General features: G+C 37.4%; 2 protein-coding genes across 6 annotated transcripts in view; one reads left to right on the forward strand and one right to left on the reverse strand.

Moving 5' to 3' along the window:
• LOC100367286 (spermine oxidase-like) lies at positions 1-8,978 on the forward strand. Of its 2 annotated transcripts, none has more exons than XM_085499375.1 (6): positions 1-129; positions 2,164-2,328; positions 2,463-2,554; positions 3,109-4,065; positions 6,551-6,739; positions 6,948-8,978. In XM_085499375.1, the coding sequence occupies exons 2-6, from the start codon at positions 2,169-2,171 to the stop codon at positions 7,062-7,064; spliced, it is 1,515 nt and encodes a 504-aa protein (XP_085355501.1). In that variant the 5' UTR covers positions 1-129; positions 2,164-2,168; the 3' UTR covers positions 7,065-8,978. The 2 variants fall into 2 exon arrangements, with proteins under 2 accessions (XP_085355501.1, XP_085355507.1); XM_085499381.1 differs by having other exon boundaries at positions 2,169-2,328.
• The window catches only part of LOC102808713 (uncharacterized), a 23,346-nt gene continuing 10,783 nt past the window's right edge, over positions 8,940-21,502 (reverse strand). For 2 of the 4 annotated variants that reach the window (XM_006816401.3, XM_085499396.1), the window contains 6 exons: positions 21,360-21,401; positions 19,790-19,868; positions 18,895-19,025; positions 18,286-18,430; positions 17,634-17,691; positions 8,940-11,586 (listed from right to left, as the gene is read on the reverse strand). In XM_006816401.3, coding sequence (XP_006816464.2) covers positions 11,435-11,586; positions 17,634-17,691; positions 18,286-18,430; positions 18,895-19,025; positions 19,790-19,868; positions 21,360-21,401 — 607 coding nt within the window. In that variant the 3' untranslated portion in view covers positions 8,940-11,434. Of the gene's footprint in view, positions 11,587-12,403; positions 12,427-17,480; positions 17,692-18,285; positions 18,431-18,894; positions 19,026-19,789; positions 19,869-21,359; positions 21,402-21,502 lie in introns of all 4 variants that reach the window. The other 2 variants (XR_014929449.1, XM_085499393.1) reach the window with 2 other exon arrangements.

Raw genomic sequence — 21,502 nt, forward strand, 5'->3', positions numbered from 1 at the left:
ACTTACCCGATGACAAATATGTAAACACACTGCTACCCTCAGGCTAAAAAGGTGTTTTGGTCGATCGCAGCGATAACATGTGGGCCAAAGAAGACGCATAACTTAAATTGTTGTCCCGAGCCAACCAAGGTAAGCTTTAATTTACATTATTATTAAGTTACTTACTTTCATTGACCAATAAGTTGTACTGTTATCGCGGCCTATAAAGTACAGTAATACTGTGGTTGAATCACACCACAGGTTGTTCCATGCCGACATTCAAGTTCATTTTCACAGAGCTAAAAATCCAAATAATTTCATACATACTATTCATTTTTGATCGAATTACTCGGAATTGTTATCCATCAAGTGGTTATGTTCACACTCCAACTTTAAGTGCATCTGCCAACTTCGGTTTTAATACCTTCACCATCACAACTTTAGCGCGAAGGTGACCCCTCAGTGAACTTAAACAATAATACAAATACATTCCCCATTTCAGACCAATTATTTCAGACCCAAACTGGTGCCCCCATTTGATTTTATGCCAATATTGAAACGAAAAACTTTAAATTACTCCACGATGAAAAAAAACATTGAAGAAAACACTATCACTTCTTTTAAAATTTGAATATGATATAAGCCATCAAAACATAAAGTTTTCAATTACAGGCCACAAATAATTTTAAAAATCTTATTGTAATCCTGTGTACTACATATATATGTGGACCCTATTTTAGACAAAACAGCTGAAACAGCATGTTCTCCCCAATTAAGTATCAAGCACCTCCCCCCTGCATGTGATTGCACAACAGTTTGCAAGGCAGCCCAGTGTTTGGTTTCTCACCATCAAATTGAGACGAAATCCCTAAAAAAGAATTGACATCAAAAAAACACACTCAAGATGTTTTGCAAGGTCATCATGACCCCAGTTTCAACTACAAGGTCAATATGGGCATGTCATATTTCAATAAAGTTTTATGGACTACATACAAAATGCTTGAGGTAGCACCCACCCTTGAATGCTGCACCATGGATTGATTGACTGTTGAGGGGGGGGGGAGGGGTAGCATATACACAATATACTATATTGTTCATTCATGTTCATTTTTATAATGTGGTTTTCTGACTATATAATCTTTCCATAGTTTTGAGGGCAGAGAAGAAAAAAAACAGAAGTCCCTTAAAGTAAATAAACTCTTGTCAATCAGTATGTGACAGTGTTGATAAATAAACATCCTTTTGAAGTAGTGCTTTGCCAAGCTGGTAACTGGGGTAGATTCGGTGGTAGGCTGACCCCGTGACCCCGTGACCCCATTGTGGCAACTTGTTTGTTGCGTATGATAATTCCTGAAAATCAAATTTGTAAAATCTCAAAATTTAATTGTGAAATTAATTTCGCATTAGAACAACAAAAGATTGTGCAAATTCATTATTATTACTAAACAGAATTATCAAATAACAATAAAATTGCCATGATTGGGTCAGTCTGAGGAAACTGGCAGTCCTACAATGAAGGATTGTCAGAGGGCGCTGTTAAAACATTTTCCGTCTTTCCATAATATTACAGTGTTGCAGTTCATTACCTAATTGCAGGTGTGCTTCCGGGGTCTCCCTGCTAATCATGATAACCCATGTCATAAATAAAATTTATTGAGTTTATAGAATCAACACAGAGAATATAGATTGTGAATCTTGCTCTCTGATTGGTTGAAACTGCATAGCAATGAAGAGTATTTTTTTAATTCAATCTATTGTAACAATTAAAATGACAGCTTACGTCAAACTATCTTTTTAATTGCCCACTGATGTCACTTGAATATTCTTAGAGAAATACTTACCGGTACTACAAATTTGGCTAGTAAAGGAAATTGTGTAATCAGAGATTTAAATGAGAATTTCTGGTCTGGGTCAGGGATCAAGATCTGGATCAGCTCGGTATCTGATTGACTATTGTGAAATTTAGTTTATACTATGAAATTATGAAATTGCAAACATTTTCTCAGTGTGGCATGTCAATAACTCTGTGACTGTAATTTCTATAAATCGTAGGATTTGAATTCTGTGTGTAGGTTAATCTACTACCTTTATGCAATTTTATTACAAAAATAGAAATTAAATATAGTTTATAACCATTTCAGAAAAACTGCTAGTAGTTTTGACACGCAGTTTGTTCTGTTCCAGTCCAGATGGCGGCTACTACTGAGAAAAAAACTGTCGTCATCATTGGTGCAGGACTGTCTGGGTTGCAGGCCGCTGTAAAACTGATCCAATCTGGTAGTTTTCAAGTGAAATTATTAGAAGCGACTGATCAGGCAGGAGGGCGGGTAAACACATCATGGAAGTTTGGTGAGTTGAACACCATAAATGATCAAAAACATGGAAGATGAAAATTTATTTATTTATATAAAAACATTTTGCAAATATTGAAACCAGTGTATCTCACATGAAGCAGATTTTTTAATTTTCACAACTATTTCCAGGTTCATTTCCGATAGAGTTAGGAGCTAACTGGATTCATGGTAACCACGGTAACCCTGTTTACGAGCTCGCCAAGAAACACAAACTCCTACATGTAAGTTCCATCATAGCTTACTAAATGATAAAATTGACTGTATTTGCTCTATTAAAGGCGTTTTATGCGCTTCTAATAGAACAATGGTAATAGGTTTATAATTTGAAGTATGACCTTTTGCACAATAAAAGATTTATATTTATATTTCCAATATTTGATTTGAGCATGTGTCAGTTGGATACAAGTTTGTCTGCAGCTATTTGAATTTCCAATCCCATGTTTAGAACTTTTAGAACCTAACACCATCGAACTCCTCTGTATTAAGCACTAGCTGATTTTTGTTGAAACAATAATTTAGTTTCCTCTAGCAATCCATCATGATTGTTCTTGTAATTGATCAGAACTAAAACTACTGGTATAGTTACACCTTTGAGATTTCCGTCTTCTATTTGCTTGTCACATTCTTCCCTTTTAGAAGTTTCATCAATTTACATCAACCACTGATTTACATTCACTCTAACAATTCACCCACTTAATAATGATTCGGTAGTACTGGCTGTCTTCCTAAACCTTCAAACAAAAACCTTATTTTTCTATATTTTTAAAATGTCCAGGATGGTGGAAAAAATGTTTTGAATCGCTTTGGAGAGTGGTTTGATGATGAAGATGAAAATTACTTTTACACAGAGAATGGGATGAAAATAAATTATAAATTGGCAAAAAAGGCAGTTGATATTTACCATAAGATAGTGGACAAATGTGACAACACTGGTCAGAAACTTGATGATGGGTCAAGAGCAAATGTGGGAGATATGATCGACAATGAAGGAATAAAAGAAATCGAAAAGTTGAAACTGACGGAGAAAGAACGAAGACAGATGTTGGGATTACTGGAATGGGCTAAAAAGTTAGAGTGTGTCGACAACGCTTGTCAGAGTACGTATGATTTATCACTCAGGTGGTTTGGGGAGTATGTGGCGCTTCCCGGTGACTATTATACCGAAATGGGACAAGGCGGATACCAGGCATTGGTTGATTTACTGTTGAGTAAAATTCCTGTTGAGTGTTTGCAGTACAATAAACCAGTTAAGAGTGTAGATTGGTGTGGGGCAAAAAGTGAAAGGTCAGAGGTGAAAGATGACAGACACGTGATTGGCGTTGAGTGCACGGATGGAGAAAAAGTAACAGCAGACCATGTCATCGTGACTACCTCACTGGGTTTCCTTAAAGAAAATTCTGAAACTTTCTTCAATCCTGTTCTACCTGAAGAAAAGTTGAAAGCAATAAGTAAAGTTGGATATGGGAACATTGGAAAAATATTCCTGCGATTTAAAAATCGATTCTGGAACAAGCATCTGGATGGTATCCAGTTTATATGGGACTCTTGTGATGCAGCCTCTAGCAAAGAAACCCAATCCAAAACCTCTCATGAAGAATGGATGAAATCTAACTGGTTTCGGAATATATGTGGCTTTGAAAGAGTCTTGTACCATAAAACTACTTTAGTTGGATGGATTTATGGAAAAGAGGCGGAATATATGGAAAGTTTAGATGATGAAGAAATTAAAAATGTAAGTATAAAGGACTAATTAATGTCACTATATTTCAGCTTGAATTTATTTTACAGTATCTTGGATGATTTACACTGATTTTTATGCTAAATTTAGGAGATATTTTCACTGTATCATATTTAGCACTGTTGTTGTTGAAGTTACATGATTGATACTGATCAAGCGGAATGAATTAAAGGCATAAATTTGATGTATTTATAATAAAAATCAAAACTGTGAGCAGCCCAACAGGGGTTCAAGCATTATTAACATGAAACAACTGACAACCAACAAAAAGTCAAAAATTGTATAATATAAAAGCAATCTAATTTGAGGTTTTCAACAAGAAGTCAAAAATATCACTTTTTATTAAAAATATTAACCAAAAACAGAGAATTTAAGATATTACATGAAATGAACAAATCTGAGAGAGGTCCATCCAAGGTACCTATATAGTATCAAAGCAATCAGACTTGCGGTTTTCAAGAATAAGTTGGAAAAATAAAAAGTTGATGTGTACGACAACAGTCACTAATGACGAGCAATCAGTAATATGACTATCTCTGCTTGACAAAGTAGACAGTGGAGCTAAAAAAAAAGTGGGTTTACCAAAACACTAAGTACCTGGATAGCTTCAATTCTCTAATACTCTGAAATGACTAATTTTCACTGGGTTTAAATTTTGCTGATTAACCATTTCAGGCATATTCAGAGAGTTTTAAATTCACGGTTTTATCATTTAGATAATGAGTTCTATGCTGAATTTTACATATTCACTGGGTTTTAATTTAGCACATTTTCCAGTCAGCGAAATAAGCAAAATTAAAACCCTGTGAAGTGCCTGTGCAATGCCCACCCTCACGTTTCCCATTTTAGATCTGTGTCCCACTGAAAAGGGTAGTTATTGATTTTTTGCTGAAAATGATTACTCGTATCCAAGTAAATTTGGGATATTTCTTGTGTTGTAGCCACGCCCACCTATCATGAAACGGTCGACTGTTTCCGGATTTCCGACTCTCGTCAAAAGTGCGCCACCAAATGTCAAAATGTGAGAGGAAGTCATACCCCTGAGCCGTAATAACACTGGTCGTTCAGTATACTTTTAAACAACATACATTTTTCGGTCGGCGTTTTTTCTTTTTTTTTGTCTATTTTTTTGTCGAATTCACACCTCTGTTCTTTTTTACCTCCATGCTTGCAGCTTGATATGCGTAATAATTTATGAAATACGAAACCGGGCCTGGTCAATGTGTTTCCACCAAATAAAATTTTAATACGATGTTATAATTATGACAATCATGCCATGGATCACGCTAACTCGAATCCACTCTGAATTTATCTGTATGTGTGTCGATCTCGATTATTTTTGTTATCCAATTAAACGCCGCTTTTAACGCACTGTCCCTCACCGTGACCCGACACGTTCACCTATTTCAACAAAATGTCAATTTATTTCCATGCGGCTGTCACTTATTTAGTAACTGTGATTTGTCATTTTTTTAATTATTTTATAGTGATAGTCACTATAGTCTAATGTTTAGAATGTCAAAATATGTTCTCTTTTATTTTAATTTTGAAAGTTTTACTCAGACGATCAATGAAATAAAACAGTGTAGTGACGTGCCTAGTAACCTGCTAAATAACGAGATAATTCCGACGTCAAATTCTATTTTGTCCAGCAACAGTGTACAAACGTGCGCCTGTGACGATCACGGTGACCAGCTACACCAGAACGGACATATTTCGCATCTAACTCAACCCCATGCAACAAAAATTGATACTATGTGTTCATTATGGTCCATTCTTCCTCGACGGACAAGTACATAAGTGACAATATAGTCAAAGACGAGAAAACTGCACAAGAAATTTGTCTTATTTACACGTATCGGCAATGCAAGCTGCCACGCGACTTCCCCTTCTGACATCACAAGGGGAATTTCTGTATGCAAATGAGAAGCTAATGAGGAGCCTCGTTTTAAATTACACAAAAATAAAGTTGCTGTAGACTGAGTTTAAAACACATTTTTTCACTTAAAAAAAAATAATTCATGCTTAGAAACATAAAAATTGATAATTTTAGGCGTGAAAATAGCAGCCATTTCACAGGCACTTTAACCTCTTTTCAGTATTTGGTAATAAATGCTATTTTCGTCCCCTTGCAAAAGGGTAGCTTGGTTGCATTTTGATATTTTATATGTAGGTACCTTGAATGGATTTCCCTGTTCATTTTTTGATGCAATCTTCAAACCTATATGTATACTTCAAATGAAATTGCTTTTAGATTATGCATCGCATGTTTGTTTTTTAAATTCTATGGCTTGAAACCTCTGAAAATTTGATGAACTTGGCATTTGAAAATATACCATCAAAACAAATTTGATATTACACTTATATTTCTGCAATGTTAAATAATATTCAATATCTATTGACATTTAATTTATCGATTTCACACTTCATGAAGTTGCTGCAAGGGCAAGGTTTCAATTGGTGCATTATCTTTTTTCAGATGTGTGTCAGATTACTGGGTCAATTCACTGGTAAGAACATTCCAGAAGTGACAGATATTCTAGTTACTAAATGGCAAAGTAATCCATACACTAGAGGCACCTATTCGTATGTTGCTGTAGGCGCTAAGGGAACCGATGTAGATGTCTTAGCTGAACCGCTCTATCTGATGAATCAATTGAATGACAAGGTAGATTTTTTTTTTGAGGTACCACTCAACGTTCAATTAGAACAGAAGGGAAATAATGAATTTAGAATTATAATTGAATGGGGAAATAAGCGTATATAGTAACGAAAACAGGGAAATTGTGTAAAAGAATCAACGGACTCATTTTAACATTCATACATAGTGCAGTTTAAACGAATAAATTAAATTTAACTTTCAATTTCTTTCGTAGGTACCAAGAGTGCTGTTCTGTGGTGAAGCAACCCATCGACAGTTTATTTCAACTGCGCATGGTGCTTTCGTTTCTGGTGAACGAGAGGCTGAAAGATTAATAAAATATTACAAGTAAAAACATCAGATCTGATGAAACTGGTGTATAAACATTAACAAGAATTATAGATGTAAATTAATGAAACATTGTGTATGATAGGCATATAACATTCGTAATTGTAGATCAAGTGCAGAAAGTTTAGCCACTGCATCTACGTGTAGTTTTTATGTACATCAGACGTTCATTTATTGTATTATATCGGGGACAATGACATTTGTGCTGCATCTGATCTTTTAATGCAGATTGCTAACACAAATGACCACAAACTGAAATTATCAGAAGTTATCTTAATAGTATTGTCACTGTGCCATGAAGGCATTTTACTACTCATAATAGGAGTTATTTTACCAAACTCACTGATTGAATTTGGAGACACAAATTTCTTTGATATACCTAACCAGCAATATCGTCAACAGATTCAAATCTGATATCTACTAGATTCCTGAAGCAGCACTGCTTGCAATGCAGCCGTGTTGTCATTGGTTTGGTTCTATGAAACAAATTTGCAATCACTAAACAGGTATTGCTCCAATTTTAAAATTTACGATAACCTAGGACATACATGTAGTCATTATAATTGGATGATGAATTACCTTAAATAGGCAATTAATTAGTTTTCAATAAGTGTCATTATTTATATTTGGGAAGGGTTTTAATAGGTTTACTATCACAAAACACATACTATATTTCCACAGTCAGCTGGCGCACACGTGATAATTAAATAAGATATTTACTATATGGGGGGCGCCATCTTGAATGCAGCATAAAACTAAAAAAGAGACAAGTTGTGAAAATTGTCGTTCCAGCTTAGCAGCCAATCAGCGACAGCCTTACGGTCAGATGACAATTTCTGTTTCAAATACCCCAGGAACGTGTTCTAGGTTCTTGCGTAATTAGGTGTTCGTATGCAAGGGATTTTTCCACACAAAAACGCAGAATTCGGCCGAATTTTGTTATCGGTTGGCTTAATATAACCCCAAGGATCGTATTTTTGTGAAAGATTGGTATTTTTGTCCAGATTTGTAGAAATCTGAAAAACACGTTTCACACTTATTTAGTTTTATGCTGCATTCAATATGGCGGCCCCCTTATAGTAAATATCGTATTTACTTCATTATTACGTGTGCGCCAGCTGACTGCGTATATTTCCAACATAATGTATTTAATGCTAAATAGTGCTATGATGCCATCAGTCATTACTAGCAACATACTGTAATCGGCTGAGCATTTTTGGTTGAATCACTAAAAAAATGTAATTGCTTATTTTGACTTATAATTTATGTAATGCGTGGGTTCTACCGTACTAATAGTATAGATCAAATAAAGCACTTTTACTGGTTCTAACATAGACTGGCGCAGTCGGGCGATTAATTTGTTTTTGTAGTTTAAATAAAATAAAAATTTCGCGAAATGGAGGTGTTAGCGCGAAATCACCCTGACTGGTTTATTCTGCAAGAAATTCATTGCTATTAAATATTCATGAATGCACATATTATGAGGTGTGCGCGGAAATACGTGCATAATCATGGTAAAGGTCACACTGCAGACTCAACATGGTAGCACGTTGAAATTCGAGTTTGTCGTAAATGGACTTAAAAAGTAATTCGTACTAGTCATAGAATTAAAAAAAAAAATCGGCTGCTACAATCAGCCGACGTCTTCTCGGTAAGAGGTCAGTTGAAGAGATGTTTGTGATTGGCTTAGATGATTGTCAATTAGAACACTCATTAACATAATTACCCGTTGAAAAATTGACCAGTTGGTGTGATTTTGCAGTTACAGGGGGATTTTACGCTAACACTTAAATTTTATTTAAACTACAAAAACAAATTAATCACCCTAACTGCGCCAGTCTAGTTCTAACATTATATACTTGGTAATGGTGACAAAATATTTATTCATACATTTTTAATAAATGTAAACAGATTCACATGTTCTTGTACAATAATATTTTTACATTTATAGTAATATCTATACCAAAACAACATTTAGCACCTCAAAAAAACATATAAATGTTATAAATGTACTTTCTGAATAATGGCACTTGAGGTCGATTGCATTAATTACAACTTCTAATTTCTGGACTCTAAAGATCAGGACTGCACTTTTTGGATCATGAAAAAAACATTTGTGACAAAGATGTGCAGAATCAGGGATTGCTGAAACGCAATCTTCCCCCAAATGTCATTATTTATCTCATAAAACTTCACCTATGCTATAGTGAAGGACAATCCATCAGAGTTAGTATTGCCATTGCATTTATAACCATTCACATGACTTTTACAATCATGCTATTCCAATAAATATGGTTTACTATTTAATGGAATACCATTTATTTGCATTTTGGCATCATTTGTCTTAAAGTCCTTATACCAGTATATCTTTTCGTAGCTTAAATGTTTCCACCAGCCAGATAATCCCTTGAATTATGAATTCTTATTGTATAGTACAAAATTTGGGTTACAATTTTGTAATGACATACTCGACAATAGTATCTGTAGTCAATGCACACTTTCAATATGAAACTGAATCACACACAATTTTAGATGGAGATTATGACACTAATAATACGTAATATGTGATAAAATACAGTATCAATTACCTGTAATAATAATATATTAAAACTGACATTGAAATGCTTATCGATATATCATCAAAGCTTACTAAGTACCATACAGGTTCACATTAAATGGAAAAAAAACGAAAAAAAACCCTGCAGTTAGAAGTCATACCCTGGTCATTCTAAATTTAATTGAAATAAATGTACAGTTATAATAAATCAGTCTACTCTTCTCACTGGCATGCTAAAATTTTTATTCTCCCTTTAAAATAGTATGTATATTGTTTACATATATCTGATATATTCGATTTTAATACATGTACATAAAATATATTAATTTTAACAAAGAGCGTACAAGAGATCGACTTCATGCTGTAATCGATTTAATAAAATTAGGTGCCACACCAAACACAAAAGACCAGTAAAATAAAATTACAATCATTCACATTATGTCACTTAGAATTGTTTTTATAGCTTTTTTATTTACATGTGGAATATCGCTTATAAGAGTTTCTACGTGTCCCAGAACTAACAGTTTTATGGGAATTTATAAAATATTAATCTTTTATGAATCTCATTCTATAGGCCATCATACTTGTTTATGGTTTTCGCATCTTTTCCACAGTTCACACTCAAAGATAAAATGCAGATCATGAGCTGATGTTGATCAGTGAGCGGCATTTACTATCCAACATTTGCATTCTGGGCTATTATCTAAAAACACTTTCTTTGCCTAGAATAAACCTGATATATTCTTAAATTTTCTGCATCTTCCCTTCAATCACAGCTGATCAAATTTTTTTAAATACTTCAAATTAATCGTTTTCATATATTTATATTTTGAATAGTACAACAAGTACATGTGAACATTGTTGATAATGAACAACTCGTAAGTTCTCAGCCTAACATGCCACAATTTGATTTCCTCCATCAAACAAACCACAACCCACTATATTATAGTACATGCACTCTTAAATTAGTATATACATAATTCTCCTATATAACGACACTAAATAAGGATATTTACACTTCACACATTTATAGACAACTAATTATGGACCCCAAATGCCCTTCTTAATGGACTGTAATTAACATACATACACTCGAAATGAATAAAAGAATAAATTATGACATGCAAAATACATAAGAATATATACAATATTTTGTGGATACAGTAAAACCTGTTTGGCTGATTATATGAAAAACTTTGCATGAACTTCCTAGCTCCTGCATTCAGATTAGCTAGGTTTCACTGCAGCAAAAAAGTCTGTAAACTGACCAATTTTGTGGGTGTTTGGTTTACACTGGTTTTACAGTGTATACTGAAGAAACTATTCTATGGAAGGAATATATTTTCATAATTATTGATACCTCCTTATTACACTGCTACACACATGCATTTACCACTACGGTACGGTGACATCACTATCTCGACAAATAATAGTAACCCTGTAGCCAAATAATACATGCAGAGGAAAACATGATCATAACCTAACCACTAATAGCGTACCTTACATTTAACTCTCTCCTCAGACAACAAATCTCACATTAAAATACTCAACATTATCGAAAGGCAAATGGTACGATATAAATAAATTTTTGCATTGTTGTGCCATCTTGGTTCCATTTTTTGTAACAAATGCTACATTTAAGTTCTGTTCAAAAGAGGAATAAATAGAAAACACAAGGTCTACATTGAACAGTAATTTGGTTATAATAATTATACTGGCGGGTGTAATAATATTGATTTTACAGAGTGCAATATACGCATTTTCTTCCATGCTGCACAGTTGTGTACTAATTGTTAAGTACTTGAGACAGATCTACCTCATCGGTATTTGCTGTGTCGTCGAGCTTGCTTGTATCTGTTAAATGATCGTCGTGATTGTCGCTTGTTATATCGGTTGCCGCAGCAGTTAAATCCTCCACATGGTATTCCTGGATAAGTGCAGATTGCGAGAAGCGACTCCTCATACTCAGCTGGAAGAGTAAAACAAAGAGGTGATAATACTTGATGCATGCTACGAGGATTACAATCAAAACAATTGGCAGTAACCAATTATCAACAAGATCACAATTCTCTTTCTGAATTACATCTTTGCTTTTTGCCAAGCTTATCAAAACATCCTCCTGTTTTTTAAGGAATTATTATATCGAGATACACATGGGACACGAACTACCTGGATGCATGTGAAGACTGCCCTCAACAACAAAACAAGAGTTTCGTTTGTTTTTTAATAGTTACCTGCTCGTTTCCACTGCAGGTTACAAAATGAATACTATGCTAACAGTTATTTTGTAAAATTTATATTGATCAATAAACCACATGAAATAGAATATACAAGACAGAATTTGTGTTACAGACAAAACACCAATGTTTTAATTTTGAGAGAAAGTGAACAAATGCACCCAGAAATTCACTGTATCCCAAATCATATAACAGATTTTCAGACACTCGGGGCATATAATGAAAAATTGCTTGGTAATCAACCCTCTCTGTAATGATCAATACCTAACAAACAAAGACATGCAGTGTAAACGATAGAGGGTGCACCTTCCTAAACACATGCATAATCAAAACTCATTATGAAAAAAACAATCAAAACATGCAACAATACATAGGTGGGTTATCAGTAGTGGTGAGTGGTCAAGCAGGTCACCTGGAAGCACATTTTATTATCGCAGAATGTAAGCAGCACTTCTATTTTGCCAAATTATATGCTAACTCAGCAAAATTAAACAGCTCATAACAGAAAAAAAGCTGTTCATGCGAAAGGAGTTGAATAATTACATGTACCAATTATTCCAGAGGCATGTAAGCTAGATAGAAAAGATGCCGACAGTTACAAAGTTGAATATAGTGGATTGTCTTCAATTCAGAAATTTAACAGCAGTAATGGTAGTACGTTTACAACAATTTAACAATGGTTTTGACAAAAACAGATGGACATTATATACCAAAAAGAAAGTAGTGCAATTAGTTCCACCAGTACTTAAGAACTTATTAGTCCTACCCTGACATGGTTGTCAAAATTCATGGCAATTTTTTGGCAAGAATTATTGCAGTTCATCCAGCAAATTCACTATGTACTTGTATGCATGAATGTATGTATGAGCCGTCAGTGTTGCAAAGATCCCTGCACGCCGTCAGTGTTGCCAAGATCCCTGCACGCCGTCAGTGTTGCCAAGATCCCTGCACGCCGTCAGTGTTGCCAAGATCCCTGCACGCCGTCAGTGTTGCCAAGATCCCTGCACGCCATCAGTGTTGCCAAGATCCCTGCACGCCGTCAGTGTTGCCAAGATCCCTGCACGCCGTCAGTGTTGCCAAGATCCCTGCACGCCGTCAGTGTTGCAAAGATCACTGCACACCGCCAGTGTTGCCAAGATCACTGCACACCGCCAGTGTTGCCAAGATCCCTGCACGCCGCCAGTGTTGCAAAGATCACTGCACGCCGTCAGTGTTGCCAAGATCACTGCACACCATCAGTGTTGCCAAGATCACTGCACACCATCAGTGTTGCAAAGACCACTGCACACCGTCAGTGTTGCAAAGATCCCTGCACACCGTCAGTGTTGCAAAGATCCCTGCACACCGTCAGTGTTGCAAAGATCCCTGCACACCATCAGTGTTGCAAAGATCCCTGCATGCCGTCAGTGTTTCCAAGATCACTGCACACCGTCAGTGTTGCAAAGATCCCTGCATGCCGTCAGTGTTTCCAAGATCACTGCAGGCCGTCAGTGTTGCCAAAATCACTGCACGCCGTCAGTGTTGCCAAGATCACTGCACGCCGTCAGTGTTTCCAAGATCACTGCTTGCCGTCAGTGTTGCAAAGATCACTGCTTGCCGTCAGTGTTGCAAAGATCACTGCTTGCCGTCAGTGTTGCAAAGATCCCTGCATGCCGTCAGTGTTGCAAAGATCCCTGCATGCCGTCAGTGTTGCAAAGATCCCTGCATGCCGTCAGTGTTTCCAAGATCACTGCTTGCCGTCAGTGTTGCCAAGATCACTGCACACCGTCAGTGTTGCCAAGATCACTGCACGCCATCAGTGTTGCAAAGATCACTGCACGCCGCCAGTGTTGCAAAGATCACTGCACGCCGCCAGTGTTGCAAAGATCACGCCATCAGTGTTGCAAAGTCCACTGCACGCCATCAGTGTTGCAAAGACCACTGCACGCCATCAGTGTTGCAAAGACCACTGCACGCCGTCAGTGTTGCAAAGACCACTGCACGCCGTCAGTGTTGCAAAGACCACTGCACGCCGTCAGTGTTGCAAAGACAACTGCATGCCGTCAGTGTTGCAAAGACAACTGCATGCCGTCAGTGTTGCAAAGACAACTGCATGCCGTCAGTGTTGCAAAGACCACTGCACGCCGTCAGTGCTGCAAAGACCACTGCACGCCGTCAGTGCTGCAAAGACCACTGCACGCCGTCAGTGCTGCAAAGACCACTGCATGCCGTCAGTGTTGCAAAGACCACTGCATGCCGTCAGTGTTGCAAAGACCACTGCATGCCGTCAGTGTTGCAAAGACCACTAACGCCGTCAGTGTTGCAAAGACCACTGAACGCTGTCAGTGTTGCAAAGACCACTGCACACCATCAGTGTTGCAAAGACTACTGCACACCATCAGTGTTGCAAAGACCACTGCACGCCGTGAGTGTTGCAAAGACCACTGCACGCCGTGAGTGTTGCAAAGACAACTGCATGCTGTCAGTGTTGCAAAGATCACTGCACGCCATCAGTGTTGACAAGATCACTGCATGCCGTCAGTGTTGACAAGATCACTGCATGCCGTCAGTGTTGACAAGATCACTGCACGCCGTCAATGTTGCAAAGACCACTGCACGCCGTCAGTGTTGCAAAGACCACCGAACGCCGTCAGTGTTGCAAAGACCACTGCACACCATCAGTGTTGCAAAGACTACTGCACACCATCAGTGTTGCAAAGACCACTGCACGCCGTGAGTGTTGCAAAGACCACTGCACGCCGTGAGTGTTGCAAAGACCACTGCATGCTGTCAGTGTTGCAAAGACAACTGCATGCTGTCAGTGTTGCAAAGATCACTGCACGCCATCAGTGTTGCAAAGACCACTGCACGCCGTCAGTGTTGCAAAGACCACTGCACGCCGTCAGTGTTGCAAAGACCACTGCACGCCGTCAGTGTTGCAAAGACCACTGCACGCCGTCAGTGTTGCAAAGACCACTGCATGCCGTCAGTGTTGCAAAGACCACTGCATGCCGTCAGTGTTGCAAAGACCACTGCATGCCGTCAGTGTTGACAAGATCACTGCACGCCGTCAGTGTTGCAAAGATCCCTGCATGCCGTCAGTGTTGCAAAGATCCCTGCATGCCGTCAGTGTTGCAAAGATCCCTGCATGCCGTCAGTGTTGCAAAGATCACTGCACGCCGTCAGTGTTGCAAAGATCCCTGCATGCCGTCAGTGTTTCCAAGATCACTGCACGCCGTCAGTGTTTCCAAGATCACTGCACGCCGTCAGTGTTGCAAAGATCACTGCAAGCCGTCAGTGTTGCAAAGATCCCTGCATGCTGTCAGTGTTTCCAAGATCACTGCACACTGTCAGTGTTTCCAAGATCACTGCACGCTGTTAGTGTTGCCAAAATCACTGCACGCTGTCAGTGTTGCCAAGATCCCTGCACGCCGTCAGTGTTTCCAAGATCCCTGCACGCCGTCAGTGTTTCCAAGATCACTGCAGGCCGTCAGTGTTGCCAAAATCACTGCACACCGTCAGTGCTGCCAAGATCCCTGCATGCTGTCAGTGTTGCAAAGACCACTGCATGTTGTCAGTGTTGCAAAGATCACTGCATGTCGTCAGTGTTGCAAAGACCACTGCATGCCGTCAGTGTTGCAAAGACCACTGCATGCCATCAGTGTTGCAAAGACCACTGCACGCCGTCAGTGTTGCAAAGATCCCTGCATGCTGTCAGTGTTTCCAAGATCACTGTTTGCCGTCAGTGTTTCCAAGATCACTGCAGGCCGTCAGTGTTGCAAAGATCACTGCAGGCCGTCAGTGTTGCAAAGATCACTGCAGGCCGTCAGTGTTGCCAAAATCACTGCACGCCGTCAGTGTTGCCAAGATCCCTGCATGCTGTCAGTGTTGCCAAAATCACTGCATGCCGTCAGTGTTTCCAAGATCACTGCAGGCCGTCAGTGTTGCCAAGATCACTGCAGGCCGTCAGTGTTGCCAAGATCACTGCAGGCCGTCAGTGTTGCCAAGATCACTGCAGGCCGTCAGTGTTGCCAAGATCACTGCACGCCGTCAGTGTTGCCAAGATCCCTGCACGCTGTCAGTGTTGCAAAGACCACTGCATGTCGTCAGTGTTGCAAAGACCACTGCATGTCGTCAGTGTTGCAAAGACCACTGCATGTCGTCAGTGTTGCAAAGACCACTGCATGCCGTCAGTGTTGCAAAGACCACTGCATGCTGTCAGTGTTGCAAAGACCACTGCATGCCGTCAGTGTTGCAAAGACCACTGCACACCGTCAGTGTTGCAAAGATCCCTGCATGCTGTCAGTGTTGCAAAGATCCCTGCATGTCGTCAGTGTTTCCAAGATCACTGCAGGCCGTCAGTGTTTCCAAGATCACTGCAGGCCGTCAGTGTTTCCAAGATCACTGCACACCGTCAGTGTTGACAAGATCACTGCACACCGTCAGTGTTTCCAAGATCACTGCAGGCCGTCAGTGTTTCCAAGATCACTGCATGCCGTCAGTGTTGCCAAGATCACTGCATGCCGTCAGTGTTGTCAATATCACTGCATGCTGTCAGTGTTGCCAAGATCACTGCACGCTGTAAGTGTTGACAAGATCAATGCAGAATATGAAATCATAAGGTTTACAGAACTAAGAAAGACATGTGTAACTTTTGATTGTGAAGACCTAATGTAGAGAACATACACAAACAAAAACACTAAAACAGAAACACATAAATGTAAAACATAGATTCAAGTAATGCATGCCAAACCCTTTAGCTACAATTGTCAAGTTTTGTCGCATTTCCCAATATAAATTATGGTTCAATAAGAAAATGTTATTGTAATTTTTTTTCAAAATTAACATTAGGAAAACTATCCAATATTTTCTGGATAAAAAATCTAGAGGGAATTGCAACTAAATTCCAACTATGTACTACCGTGTAATGAACTTCCCTTTGACTATAAGGTATTATTCACTGCAAACCATAGAATTGATATCAATAATGATACACATCTTTTCTTTTTCTTAAAAAACTTTAAAAAAATGAATTTTAATGACATGAATCGATAATGTAATATGAAGAAAAAGACAAATTGCAACTGAAATCATTTGAGCCACATATCGCATATAAGCAACACTGATGACAATGTGCTGTTTTTAAGATACTGCTGCACAAAGCATGAATTTATAAAGAGCACACAAGCTAAGGCAGAAATACAGAGAATTTCAGAAACTTGATAGGCAAGATTCACAAAATTTATAGATCATTAGAGATTTTAATAAGAAACTTCAAATGGAGATAGTGTTTATATTATAGTTTTGAGTCAGCATCCACATCTTGTAAATTTTGTCTTAGACCACAAGAGGGCGCTCTAACAATCAGTAGAGGGCGCTGTCCCAATAAGAAAACACTTTCCTTTTCTCAGTTAATTTTTTTTTTTAACACTTATAGTGTATGGCATTAAAATTATTTAGGTAATAGTAAGTAAATACACATACTATTAGAAAACTCGCTTCAGAAATATCCCAGCTTGATCATGTGTTAACCTAGTCCTGAAATTCAGCAGCTCAAGTAATCTCAGTAGCAACCAAAAAACATTCATAACCATCACCACATGTCATTTGCTATACATTGGAACAGAAATAACCATAAAACCCCTACCATGGCTAGCACCTTTACCGGGTCCAAAGCTCCCAAGTTGAATTTAGGAATACCGGTTACTATTCGACACACTGTTACGAATAACAAGCGTGTCGCTGACATTACTAAGGGGGTATGCAGACGTGTCTAGAATATCAGGAGTTTCTATCTCACCACCGAGCGGGTATTCTCGAATTAGAGCTCTGTCAGAAGATTTTGTCTGCATGGCTACCTGTATGATGAAAAGATTGGAGGACAAACACATGAAAAGAATGGTTATCTTTGCTCACTGAGTTGATTTTAGATTAGACATACAATGTTACAATGAATTATACTACAGTAACTGTGTGTGGTCATGAATCACTGCTGTACACTTGAACTTTTACTGAAATAACGTTACATGTTGTTAGTGTTGGGAATTTTTTTTGGAAGTCTATCTAGGATTGAAACTGGCTAAGGACATGGGTTTTAATTATTTCACGCTTTATAGAATGAAAGATGAAGTTTAAGTGTTTTCCAAAATCACAACCGAGCTTACTTTCTAATTACATACAGGTTGATGCTACAGTAAGTGGTGAATAAAGTATAGATGCGCAATATTAGCACAGGATAGACAGGCAGCTATAGCAAATATGAATCATAAAATAGCTTTATACTCGCAATCACAAACGCCTTTAGTTGTTTTGTGTTTTGGATGTGCTTTGGAAATATTGTGCTTAATATATAGTTTTATTAATACAAACATTGCACTGTATTTAATAGATGACCAGAAATTACACACATCACATCATGCAGCTCAATCAAGGCATTTTTTTCAATGTCCTACCTTGATCTGGGTCCATGTAAGTCGGCTCCGGGTCTCTTTATCGAGACCATACACAATAGCATTAATTGCACCTTGTAGAGGAGACGTTAAGGCATGCAGTAAGACCAAAGCAAAGATAGGGTCGTGACTTATAGCATTCTGGATCCTACATTAAAAAAAAAAATGTTTTAGATACTATGTACTGAAACCCCAAAAATGTAAGTGCAGTACTTACTGTCTTCTATAAACAGATTGCCTAAAAATAATTTATGAGAGAATAAACAATTTAATTCATAGTCTAAATGACTCTCTTATCGGACACGATATATCTACATCTGGCAGAACATGACTGTATTTCCATAACGAACAAACATAGAATAAATTATTAGTTTGAATACGCTTCTTTTCTCAGAAAGAAAAGCGATGAATGATGTTACAGATATAACGACAAATTTAACAAAGTGAACTGATTTTTTTAGACCAATAGAACCCCCCCCAAATTTGTTCCAGAAATACTTTTAAAATTTGAGTCTTTTGCAAAATGGTTTACAGTAGCAGCCACTTTGACGTAGATATGTAGATTGTTGCATATAGAAAAATCATATACATTAGTTTAAAATAAATACTTACCTGTTAATTAATGGAAAGATTGATATAATTAAATAAATAAATGGATAAACTAATAGTGGCTTTATTTCTTCTTTCAGCAGCTGCTTGCTGCGCTCCGTTTCTGGGTCGTAGGTCCCTTCCCAGGCTTTTACCTGTTGAAATGAACGACATATTTAGTTACCAGAAAAACATAAGTACTCTTGTGAAATGTTAGAGTAAAGAAGTTACATATTGATAATGAAATGCAGCAGTCAACGGAGGTAGAAAAAATGTCCATATGCAATAAGTGTTAAAGAAAAATGGTGGCTGGCTGAGGGACAATTTCAAATGGCATGTTGTCATGCAGTGTTGAGTTAATTCCATGTTACAATGTGTGTGTAAACTGATCACTGTGTATATGCTCTAATTTGAACTTTGAACATGTTAAATTGTCATTGAGCACTAACTACACCCAGGTTTGAAGTTAAAAATTGAAGTTGCCTGTCCAATAAACATTATTGACAATAAACGTTCCCAACTTGTGATGTACTTGCCCTTAGAAAATAAATTTGGGCATTATTTGAGATAACATTTTTATTCTCGGTTCATCTTAACTTTAAACTTTTTTGAACAATCACAGCTTAGGATTAACTTGCTCGGTCAATGAGTGTTTTCACCTGTCCACAGGGACAGTCACCACCTGAGACATTTTAAAAACAATTACTATAACCATTTAGTTTTACTAACATTTAATTTCACTATGTTGATATTTTGAGCATATTCACTGTGTTTTAATTTCAAAAATTTGCCAAGGAAACAATGGGTTATTTTACATGTTTACGTAGATTTAATTTAGCAGATTTTACTTATTAAAACCTGGTGAACAATTACAGTAATGCATTTACAGTGTATAGGTATATAAGTGCAGAATTCCTACCTTCCTGTTGACATGAATTATAATGTACAAGTAAATGCAGAACATCAGAAAGATAATTACAAACAGTGGACCATACCAGCTGAGAAAAAACAAAACAAATCTTGATGAATATTAAAGCACTGACTGATTTCTCACATGCTACGTTCACACGACAGCATTTTATCGGAGCCCAACGGATTGAGCAGGCTTGAGCCAGCAAAAATGGCCGTGTAAACACGTTCGGCTCGAGCCATGAAGTTTAGCTCCACTAAACCCTCGGGGTTGAACTCCAATAGGGTTGAGTCCCGACATGGCTCTGATCGTGTAAACGCATCGGGCCCAACTATCTGAGTCGAAATCACCTTCTTCGAGTAACCTCTCATTTCAATTATGACGGAGACAACATCTTTCATAATTCCCCGCAATTTCCGGCTTGAATAAGAGGTACGCGTCCTAATATATAGTAACGAATTATTGCGATAGATTGATCGTTCAACGGGAAACAAAAAATGGCGTACGAAATTATGCGACAAAAACTAGAAAGAATGACTGAACTGAAACTTTTTAAAGACACTAAAGATAAAAACCGTAGAAGCAGTCACGGTACGGTGAGGTGTTCTTGGTAGGTTTAGATTCTTCCATAGTTTCTCTATGATAGATAGAGAGAATATGTGATTCTTCCTAGTAGTTTAGATATCACTACAGTTGAATAGTTACAAAATGGTAATTTTGCATGACAATAACTTGAGCGAATAGGCTGTATTAAACGCATTTTAGCTGCCGTGTTTCCTGTTTATTCGAGATACTAGTACCCTAAATCATAATACCAGTCAAAACACAAGCACAACACTAAAATCGTTTTCAGTTACTAATTATTCAAGGGCACTGTTCCGGTCGACTCTGATCGAACTGAATCGAACTCTGGTAGATCTCGGCTCCCGACCGTATGAACGCATTGCGGATAATCTTCTGTTAATCCGTGGGAGGAGAAGCACCTCGTTCGGCTCCGATAGAATGCTGCCGTGTGAACATAGCAATTGATGGCAGTTTTAACGTTTAGTCCGATATAAGCACATTGATGTTTAATCCCATATCAAAAATTCAAACATTTGTTGAGTCAAATGACTAGCTCAGTTATTCATGAGTACAGGTAATACATCAAATTTGCACGAGATAAAAACATAAATGACTAATCAGATCACAGGGAGCAGACATTTTAAATATTTTATTTCATACATCTTAATTTTCTGACAATTCTCGCTCTCAAAAAAATATTTTTTTTATTACAATAAATAGGTTGATTTGTAGTCTTGTTTCGTATGAACACATCATGAACTGACATATTTTCTGAAAATTAAAACCAAACTCTCAAACTACTGTAAAAATACTTTATTTAGCAGGAATTAGTTTATGCTGAAAAGACTTTCTGTGTTTTGTATGGCATTTATTGCCAATGATTTTTGATTATACAAAATATAGGAAAAATTTACATTTGCTGGATTTGATTTTCACTGATCCCTTCAGAGAAAATTGCAAAAATAAAGTATTTTACAGTAAAACAGGTAAAAGACAAATAAAATATGTAACTTACATGACAAAACGCCATGTTGTATCATTTTCACCATTAATCCAGCTGTAAAGATAACACAATATGTATTAATATAATTCATAACAATGACAAATTTATCATTGAGGTAAACATCATTTATCTTCAGATCGTATACATACTTGATG

This window comes from Saccoglossus kowalevskii, chromosome 1, assembly GCF_978046115.1.
Source record: "Saccoglossus kowalevskii chromosome 1, keSacKowa6.1, whole genome shotgun sequence".
Lineage (NCBI taxonomy): Eukaryota > Metazoa > Hemichordata > Enteropneusta > Harrimaniidae > Saccoglossus > Saccoglossus kowalevskii.